This window comes from Trichoderma ghanense (genome assembly GCF_004382785.1).
Source record: "Trichoderma ghanense strain CCMA-1212 chromosome Unknown scaffold_9, whole genome shotgun sequence".
In the NCBI taxonomy this organism is placed as follows: domain Eukaryota; kingdom Fungi; phylum Ascomycota; class Sordariomycetes; order Hypocreales; family Hypocreaceae; genus Trichoderma; species Trichoderma ghanense.
Genome location: NW_027395672.1, coordinates 1,265,649 through 1,276,158, shown reverse-complemented (window position 1 = coordinate 1,276,158; position 10,510 = coordinate 1,265,649). Strand labels below are relative to the sequence as shown.

General features: G+C 54.4%; 1 protein-coding gene across 1 annotated transcript; it reads left to right on the top strand.

Annotated features, from left to right (window-relative positions):
* Positions 1 to 7,228: 7,228 nt before the first annotated feature.
* Positions 7,229 to 9,259, top strand: CCMA1212_007522 (Ubiquitin thioesterase OTUB1; the record flags this gene model as incomplete). The annotated part of the gene is made up of 4 exons (XM_073704689.1): positions 7,229 to 7,306; positions 7,532 to 7,618; positions 7,803 to 7,866; positions 7,935 to 9,259. The coding sequence occupies 4 exons, from the start codon at positions 7,229 to 7,231 to the stop codon at positions 9,257 to 9,259; spliced, it is 1,554 nt and encodes a 517-aa protein (XP_073557062.1).
* Between the last annotated feature and the right edge of the window lie 1,251 nt (positions 9,260 to 10,510).

Genomic DNA, 10,510 nt, shown 5'->3' with positions numbered 1-10,510 from the left:
GGGCCAGCCGACGGAACAACTTGCAGCCATCAAATGGCATCGAAAGAGTCTCATTCAGCTCCTGTATGTGCGGTGCGTCTTGTCTGAACCGGTGGTAGTTGTAGTAGCACTGCGTTATGTATGGCAAGGCATGTGCGCGCGAGCAGCAGCCGCTTGGCGCGGTGATTGGAACAGGACAGCCCAGGCCCTACGCATTGTGAGGACAGACGTTGCTCGTAGATCTTGATGACTGTGGGGGATCAGAAATATAATCTGGAGATGGTATCGGTATCCATCACCTGATACACCTACAGGCTGTGGGTGAGTGGACTGCTGTCTTGATCGTTCTGCACGCACTTTGCAGTAGAGGGGTCGCTAGATAACAGACTTCGGATGGATATACTACAGCAAACGGGACGCTGGCTTGTCCTACTTTTCGTAGAGTCATGTACTACTACAGTAGGGGGGCATACATGTCTGGGCATGGTACACAGGCATGGATACGTCTATCGTAGAGATTATGCGCTCACGGGTAACACAAGGATCACAAAAAGTTCTACAGGCTCTCATGGTACTCGCACAGAAGCACTCCAACTCCGTTCTTTGTACCACCGGCATTGCGTTCAACGGCCACTCGGGGAACTGCGCGTAGATGCACCTGGACAGGTCACAGTCTGGTGGGGACGCGGTTTTCGTGATTTGATTGCGGGATCCATTGTTTGCTTTGAGTGGCTACAGGGGTTGGTTGGTGGCATTGTGGATGGGTATGTGCAGGAGCTGAAGAAGCGTCACAGGCATCAGATATTGGTGCGTAAGGTAGCACTACGGCAGAGCTCGAGTGAGAGAGGGTGATTGTGTGATATTGACGTGGGAAGTACTGCTATTTCTCACTATTAGCTTTTGATTCACATATGATGATGAGAGGCTGGCTTGGCAATGCAATGGCAGTCTGGAGAGCCTCCACCGTGGCAACGGCGCCATTCATAAGAGAGGTCGAGGACCGCGATTCCTGTTCGGTCACACCGGATAAGCACTGCAGACACGGAACCTAGCAACCTAGATAGGATGTCTCATAGGCGTAAGAATGGCAAGTATTGGCGGGGCCACACAATGGACTTGGGTGCGAGTGTCCCTGGTGTTGAAGCGGCACATCACATTTGGTGGATGTACTTACGCAGCCAGCTTTGAGCACCGAAGGTAATACTTGTCTCATATGACGGTGAATTGCAGGAGGCAGAGCTTGAAATGCTTTTCTCCGCTGGAATTGCTAGGCTGGACACCTGTAAGCAGTTGACGCAGCCCGTTCGTCCACTTACACGCATGTGCTGCTCGGAGATGCTACAGACTTTTGCCCGTCCACGATCCCGTTATCCCGTGGCACTACCTAACACTCTTGCCGTAGCTTGCATATGTACATGCGCGTGTTCCAGAGCTCGTCATCCGTTGCCATCGGCCAGTGTCACCGACGTGAGCGATTGCAAAGGGCCACATGTTCTCACACGCAGCAGTAGCGTGCTTACTCCGTACAGCTGCAGAGCATACCAGCAGACCAGCAACGGCTGACGATGGCTCAACATGTCTCAGACGGGACCGCAGAGACGGCCAATCGGCAGGCTACGCGCTGATGACTCTGTTTGGCGTTCAATATGAGGGACAAAAAGACCATGTCGGAGAGCATCTGTAAGCATCCGCTGCGTGGCCATGCGGAGGAGAGGCTAGCTTGAGATGCATCTCAATACTTGGAGTGCAGAATCTATCTATTGCAAACAAGCTTTGCTTCCTTCGATGACGCATCTTCTTTGAGTGCCTTGTGACACTGACGTTGTTATTCTTGTATTAAAATAGGTACAGATGAGAAGCCCTAACTGGCATACAGACTCCCCGCAGCACATCCATAGATGGTACTAGGCACGGATGCCTCACCATACTTTGAGTATTGAAGCCATCGACCACTGCCGACGCCACCCGCTCCTCTATTTTAGTCGCCGAGCAAGGGATCCATACTTTGTAAGATCATCAGCCAGGAGACTGAAACAGAAAAAGGAAACAAAGGTCGACAGCCGGAGCTGCTTGGCCCCAATTGGCCCGAACATTCGGGTTGCGTGACGACAGCCCCATGATGATGATGACTTCCATCCGGCAAGTTCATGTACGGGTACTTGAACCGCGCTGGTGGTCAGAGGAAGGTAAATCCGGCGGCAGCAGAGCTTCCTCGTACTAGCACCGAGAAGATACCTCCTATGATATATGCCCTGCACATGCACCGTCCGCGAGATCTACTTGACTCTCAGGGCGCTGACCGGGAAGAGAGAGACGATTGTGCCTTGGAAGCGCTGAGCGCATCAAGTTTGCCGGGGCAGGCGGGCGTCAAGGCGCATTGAAGCGGGTACCAGCCAGGGAATCGACACGATGGAGACGCACGTTCGGTTGATGCGAAGAATCTACGGAGCACCAACAATGAGACAGAGCTCAGCATTGAACCGGCGCAAGCGGCGGGACTGATAGATGCAGATTGGTGGAACTGCGTCGTTCGGCAAACTTTGAAAGGTTGCTGGCGATGCAGGATCTATGCAGTTGGTCGGGAGATGTTGCGTGTCGAGATTCCGGTCAATGGTAAAAGACGGTTGGGAGGAGAGAGAGAGAGAGAGAGAGAGAGAGGAGATGTTGCATGGATAGAGAATGGAGTGCAGTGGAACAAGGCGTGAATCGTCCCCCGATGCCTGTAGGGGACTTGCTGCAAGGCACCTTTGACTGGAGTTCAGGTTGAATGAGCATTTGCATGCAACAGAGGCCAGGGCGGCATTGCACATTTACGAGTATCCCAGGATTCATGCGGTCAGTGCTTGGAGAAACAAGTCATTGCGCTGACCCAGACTCCAATGCCGCAGTCATGGTGCTTGTGTGCTGTTACCAGGACATACAGATGTACGCTGTGTGCGAAGATACGCAACAGAGAGGCTTCTATGAGCACTTACATGCACTTCCGTACAAAACATGAGATTAGATGCACCCAGCTACTCCAACTCCGACCCTGGTGGTCTGGTGGTCTAGCCCGGGCCCATCTCATGCCTTTCCCATTGCACACCTAGGTAGGGGACCAAATCCAAGCTGACCTGTCCATGTAGCAACCCCAAGTACCGGCCAAGATCCTCCTCTGCTACCTAAGCTACCCAGGTAGGCCCGGGGCCGCACGGGTCGGTACGAGCGGGGGAGGGCAGGGAAGCAAGAGCCTGGCTGCGAGTCCGTGCAGCAGCAGCAATTCAGGCACACGGCTAGGCTTGAAGATGCTTCGTTTCTGCCACTTATGAGACTGATGCTATGATCAAATGGCAGCTTATGCATGTTGGGTTGTTGAATACGACCTACTTGGTATACCAAGTCTGCATTAACGACAAAGCCGGCTCTGCTCACTACCTGATCCTGATAATTCATCAATCCAACGATACTCTCGACCGTCATCATCTCCCCGCCCCCGGCTTCGATAGTATCTGCGGCTAGCCGTGCCTTTGGTTGCATTCGCTCTTCGGCCTTGATTTGAGCTTTTCCCAGAATTTGGGACAATGACAAACGTGCCCCCCAGAGATGTCGACAGTCTTGAAAGTCTCTAGCAGAATTGATTCCATCATGCTTCAGTAATACATGATACACCTTGATTCTCTTCCAATGCAAGAGCACAAATGCCCTTTGATTTCTTCGTAATACCAGTCAGCCATGCCAGCTCACGCCATTTCCATGCCCATGCTCCTTGCTCGTGCAGTGCGCCGTCATGGTGTTATCTGCAGGCCTCGGCCCATGCAACAGCCACTACGGTCTGTCAGGCACAAGTCCACGCACTTCTCACCTCATCTCCTTGGAGCTTTGGCGTACCGCTTGGATACAAGACACGGCATGAATCAGTGCCAGTCATGTAATACTCCGTACCAACCTAGTACAAGGCAGAGAAGACGGCATCCTGTATCTGTCCGTGCTTGTTGACTGCATCTGCATCTGCGTCCTGCCGCGTCCCCCTCCTTTTCGTCGTGCACTGTGCATCAGCAGATTCCCTCGATTCTCGGTCCCAACTCTCCTCAAGACGTTCAGTCTTTGGTCCCGCTTTCTGTACCTTGTGCAGGACTCAATCAAGGCACCAGGCCCCTCCATAATCGTTTGAATCGTGGGAGCTCAGACAGCCGCTACGGTAGACAGACCATGTCCCTGCAAGGCAAGTAGTACCTTGCTTGAAAGGCCCAGGCTCAACGTCGCAGCCTCGTCACACAGACTCTGCATCTTGGCCCTGGCCAAGCCCTGCATGGCTGCCGCGGCACTACGGAGTCGAACCCGGGCGGAACAGCAGGGCCCGCAGCCCGGCAGGGCATTGGTTTCTTCATCCTGTCTTTGACTTGTGTTTGGTGGAGAGTGATACGGATCACTACCTACCTGCTTGCATGCTACTCTACAGAAGCTGGATTGTCCTGTTCACTCTCTCATGCCTCATTGTCTCATCGATTGAAGTGATGTGGCACTTGGACGTCCTGGATATGCATGTCGTAGGTAGGCATACTGGTAGATTGCAAAGCAAGCCCTCGGTTGGGTCCTAGGATTTTTCCGTCCGAAGTGCAATCAGACCAGACCAGGATGTCCCAGGCCACGGTCGACCACCTCAGTGATTGTCGAGTGGTTATTGCTCGTCCGGCACAAGTGCGCAAGGCCTCGGCCCGCCATGCCCTTTTCTCACCGTCCTTTTGGCAGCGGTCCCCCCTGTGAAGCCCTCTTCACCTTGTCCGCTCCGAACTAGGTCGCCCTGAACAACACAACCCTGGAAGCCCAAAAAGGCACGCTCTGCGCTGTGATGCTCCACGAGCCAAGCCTGCTCTGCTGGTGACCGTCCCGCCTTGCCCGCCTCGATTGTCCATCTGTTCCTGCAGCCCTGACGCGCACCAATGAGCCCGGGCCGCGTCTCTCGACCAGCTGTGCTGTGCCTGTGTTTTTGCAATGATTGATCCATGTAATACCGGTACAAAAAGGTTTGCCATCACCCCTGATGCCGTCCGTAGGGCATCCGGCCGTACATGCATGACTGCGTGTACGCACGGATGCCCTCACTCTGCAGGCTGTCCTTGCCTTGTTCCTCGCCCCAAGTCCTATATCGTATGTGACCCTCGACAAGTATTTTGCGACCTTGTTCGCGGCCATGGATCGGCAAGGGACCGTATGTACCCGCAACGGCTGTGAGTTTGTAAAACACCAGGATCTCCATGCTCCTCGAAGTAGGTACCTAGTATGTGGAAACGCCTCGCAGCTGCTCTTCAAAGGCCCGGGGTCCCGCGCTTCCAGGTCGCAACCCGTCTGCTGAGAATCCTGCCGTGAGCTCTACTTGTAAGCCGGCAATCGTTGATCCTCTGGCTTTATGCATCTTCTGGTTTGTGGAAGAGAAAAATAATATTGCCTTCTCCACCAGCCTTGAGTCTGCCAGTGTGAAAGCGCGTGCAAATCCAAGTCGTCGACCGAGCTTGGTATCAAAAAGAGCACCGCATTCGGTAATCCGAGAATTGCTCTTGTGGCATCTCGCGATTCAATTGGCACGCCCTGATTCACCAGTACCGATAGCACACAACACCAATTGCATCAAGAGGCATCACCAAACGTCAGAGCAAAGGCTCGGAATAGAAAACGTAGAGGAGCAACACAAGTTAGAGCTGGACAAAGAAGAGAACAAGGCGTCCTCTTGTGGTTAACCTCGGAGCTCAGTCGAGCTCTTTCCCCGCTCTGCGTCGAGCCTCTTTCTTGCCTCTTCTTCTTGCGCACTTTCCTCTTCTCTTCTTCGCATCTCTACCCTTCCCTCCTTCCTTCAACACGCATCTGCTACCTTATCGTCCATCTCTTTCTCTTATCGTCACGACTTCTTCCGTTTCGCTTCTTATTCCATCTCTACCTTATCCATCCTCATCCTCGTCCTCCTCGTCGATCCATCCACCACCAACCCCGTCAATCGCCCTCTATCCCACTTCGCTCCCTTGCAAGGAGCGCGACCTGGACCGACCCAGCCGACTCTCGGTCTCGCTAATCTGCCGGCCTCGAACCTGCTGAACCCGCCCCCCAGGGCGGCTCCCGAGCAGCCTGTCGCTGTGCCAGAGCCAGAGCGCTAAGTAGGGCCCACCATCCGCCAGCGCACCACTCGACTCTCCCGGTACAAGCACTACAGCATCCGACACCTCGCATCACATCAGCCTGTGCGGCTTGTACAGGCCCGGAGACGCCTAGAACGCATCTTCTCTTCAGCAGTGCGGTGCTCGAGCTTCTCTTCTCCAGACTGGGGCTCTTCACCTGAACACGTACATGTACGCGCATCTACTTGTACGGAGACCTCAAGGGACGCACCAAGTACCGTACCTACATGCTGGGCTGGGTCCCTTGCCCCGGCTTGCACTTGACCAAGTGTCGCTGCACCCTCATCACCACTAATAACCGCTGCTACCGCCGCTAACTGACTGGGGAGAGGGAAAAGACATACTAATAATAACAGAGAGATCAGAGATTGGAGAGCAGGCAGAAACAAAGAGAGAGAGAAAGAAAGAAAGAATCTTGGTGGTGGTGTCGAACTGTCTTCTTCTGCAGCCTCTCCATCCATTCCTTTTCCTCTCTACTCCTTCCTATTCATCCTCTGTCATCGGTCAATCTTGTTCCGTCATTTCAGACACCTCGACTGCTCTCTCCTACCCAGTCCAGCGCGGTCATCACCCACTGAGTCCAGTCTCTCTCAGCCGCTCCAGGGCTGCCGAAATCCCGCTACAGCTGTCGCTACCCACTGTGCCGGCGCCGCGACTAAACCAGCCGAGTGCAAGCTGCCGACAAGATTCAAGTTCCTGGCCTCAGCCATTTCTTTCGCCCGCTCACTCTCTTCCTCTCTCTTTTTCCCCTTGACCCTCGACAGTTATCGGCGTGGTTCTGGCTGCTCATTCCAGAGGCAATGTTTCAGCCTCAACCCACGCCTTACTCCGCTTCGTCCTTCGCTCCCTTCTCGTATGGCATAGGCGCCGCCCACAACCTCGACTTCTTGTTCCCCACCGGCGGAGGACATTCAGCGGGAGCTGCTGGAGCTGGAACCGGAGCTGGAGCTGGATTCGCTGGACTGGCTGGAGCCGGAGTTGGCTCAGCGGCGGCACCTGGAGCTGGCTCTCTTGCTCTCTTGCCCTACAGCTCTCCGCTTCCCTCGCACTCGGTTCTGCAACACCGGCGTCGCCTCGATCGAACCGGAAGCCCCATCATCAAGATGGAGGACCAGGACTCGGGGCTGCACGACATGGCCGCCCAGCAGGCTGCGGCTGAGCGATTCCAGCCGGGACTCGAGGTAAGCATTCGAGATTCTAGAAGCTGGCCAGAAGTCCTGAAACAGAGGGATCATGGCCGTGCTCTCCCCGCTCTTGCCACAGAATGATGATCTTTTTTTTCTTCCTGTGCTCTTGTTGTTGCAACGAAAGGCACTTCGTTCTCCTCTCCCCGCTTCCCCAGGACTAAAGTGCGCATTAGAGTGAACGCATTTGCTGACATTTCTCGCTTTGCTTCGCTTCAACAGGGCCCGTTTGTCGGCGAAAAGATCCCGAGCGATGCCATTACCCAGGAATACGCCAAAGCCGATCCCATCTATGTCGAGAAGACTATTGTTCGTTTTCCCCCTCTCCGACCCGTCTGCATGTGAATACTAGTTGAATGAGTGACGGAATCGAGCGAAGAATAGAAAAAAAGAAAAAAAAAAAAAGTTGGACGAGGAGATTGAACGAGATAGATCGGAAGAGGCTCAGAAGATGCGCGTTATCGGATACTAACCATCTCCTTTGCCGGCGCAGGCCCTCCCCCAGACGTACTCCCACTATCGCCAGATCAAGGGCGATGGAAATTGCGGATGGCGCGGTAAGTCTTTGGCTACGACCCGTTACGGCAGATGTGAGAAAGCTAACGGCAAATGCCTGGTTTTGCAGCCATCGCTTTTGCCTACTTTGAAAAGCTCATCGACCTCGGCGATCAGGCCCAGATCGAGGGCGAGGTGGCCCGTCTCATGAGCCTCGGCCACATGATCTCCAACATCGGCGGCTACGAATACCACGAAGACTTCGCCGAAGAAGCTCACAACCTGCTGCGCGAAATTGCCCTCAACGTCGCAAACCCCGGTTTGGCTCGCGTCATTCTGCTGCAGCGATTCAACGACAGCGGCATCGAAGCCAACATCATCTACTACTTCCGCATCCTGGCCGCCACCTACCTCAAGGCGAACGCAGCCATCTACGATGACTTTGCCGCCGACTTTGGAGGCATTGCGACGTACTGCTCCCAGGCAATCGACATAGTCAACCGCGAGATTGAGCATCTGGGCATCGTCGGCCTGGCCAACCTCCTGCTCAAGCCCATCGACTTCGTCCTAGAGATCGCATACCTCGACCGCAGCCCGGGCAGCCAAGTTAACCGCTACCGCTTCCCGGAAGAGGCCAACCAGCAGGACCCGGCCGCCCTCGGGCCCACGCTCTATCTGCTATACCGACCCGATCACTACGACATCCTCTACCGAACGCCGCCTGTCCAGGCTCCCGCATCATCCGTCGTCCCGGTGTCCGTTGCCGCTCCCTCCGGCCCCGTTGATTTGCAGGTCAACCGCGTCAACTTCACCAACAACATTGCCATCCACAGCAACCCGCCAAGCTTTGGAGGGGGCGGCATGGACGTCCTCTCCATGCTGCCCGGCTTTGGCATGAACGCGCTCGGCGCAATGGGCGACCTGGGCCCTCTGACATCACCTCCCGCCGCAGCCAGCCCTGTTGGCGACCCCTTTGTGTCATCGCAGCAGTCTGGCGCCTGGATGCCGCAGTATCCCGAGACCCTGCCGTCTCAGGTGCCACCGCAGCAGCAGCAGCAACAACAACAGTCACCACCCGCCTCGCTCCCTCCCCCTCCCGTCGTCTCGGCTAGCCCAATCAATTCGAGCACCCCGATGACGCCCAGCCCAACCATGCCGACTGTGACAAGAAGTAGCAGCAGCAGCGGCCACCTCCCCCCGCTGGCCCCAGTGCCACAACCGTCCTCCCCGGGATATCGCATACGCTTCAGCCCCGTGCAGCTTGACTATGAGGAGTCCAAACGCATCAACACCCGAGAGCCCCCGTACCAAACGACGACGAGCACCACTTTTAAGAACAGTGTGTGGAACAGAGCCCACTATGGCAATCCCGATTTCCACCCCGAAGAATACGTTCCGGATGAGGAGCAGGACGTGCGTGGTGGCCGCCCCAAGAACAAAAGAAGTAACTCTTGAGGACGGCGGCTGTGATCCCACTCAATGAAGGCTCTTGGTGTCCACGTCCACCGATACACGACAATGATACATGACAATAATTTGATGATATAGATCGATTTCGCCAGCTCCAGTTTGGCAGATTGCACCAGCAGATTTGAGCCAAGCGAGACAGGGAAAGAATGATGTAGCCTTGAGCCCGGACTGACAACTAAGGCTTTCATTGTCTTGAGCCTTATGAGCGGAGGCCGTTTGTTTACATGGGGGGGTCCAATGTTCTTCTTTGCATGGTGCTTGGGCGAATATGGTGTCTTTTGACCCCGCACCGTTGGACGCAGCTCTTGCGGGCGACACTTGCTTGACAATGTGTCTCAAACATTGACACATTGGACTTGGGCAGACAAATAGAAGAGAAGAGAAGAGAGACGAGACGAAAGGCTGGAAGTATGTTGAACGCTCTCTACCTGACTGCAGGTCTCCTTTGGTATGAGCGTCCTTTGGTTTCCTCCTTTTCTCCTTTTGCCCATCTTACCCTTCTATCCTTTTCCACTTTCCTTCATTTCTTCTTTCCGGTCCGGACTTTTTGGCGGTGCAAACTGCAGTGGGCGACAATGGCGGATGCTTAAGATTCTTTTGCTCTATTACGATACGTCATAGCATCGGCGTTTTGGGAGGTCAATGCAGGCGGGAATTAATTTACTGCAACAATTGTTGTTTTTCTAATTGGCGTCCAAATCGCTTGTGCCTCTTGTCTCTTTTTATGGTGCTGTAACGTCAGCGTGAGTGAGCGTGTGGTTTGGAATGTCCATGAAGCGGTGGGTTGCATGTCGTCGGATTCAGGCTGTTTCGGTTCGAGTAGAGTACTGACGGCTCAATTTTCACGTAGCAATGTCAGTTTGACGGCGGACTTGTTGGGTTTTCTTGATTGTCCAAGACTCTGGATATCTGCCCGCCCTTGGGGTTGTGGGATAGGTCGCAATTGAGTCGAAGAAGGGCGCATGAGTATATCCACTGAAGCAACGACTGCGAAGGAAATGTCCAGCGTCACATCCGAGTCTTGATAACAGGGATGGAGGATTGCGTATACAGTGACAGAGTACGAGCGGGCGCAGTTTATGGCCCCTGATTTGACTGACTGCGGCTGCAAGGCGTGCGTCTGACATGTAATGCGATGCAAGTTGATGTCGTGATGGGTGTGAGGATGGATCAATCGGAAAGAGTAGGATCCGAGAAGAGAGGAGCCGTTCATGGATCAAACGCTGCTTGGTGGTG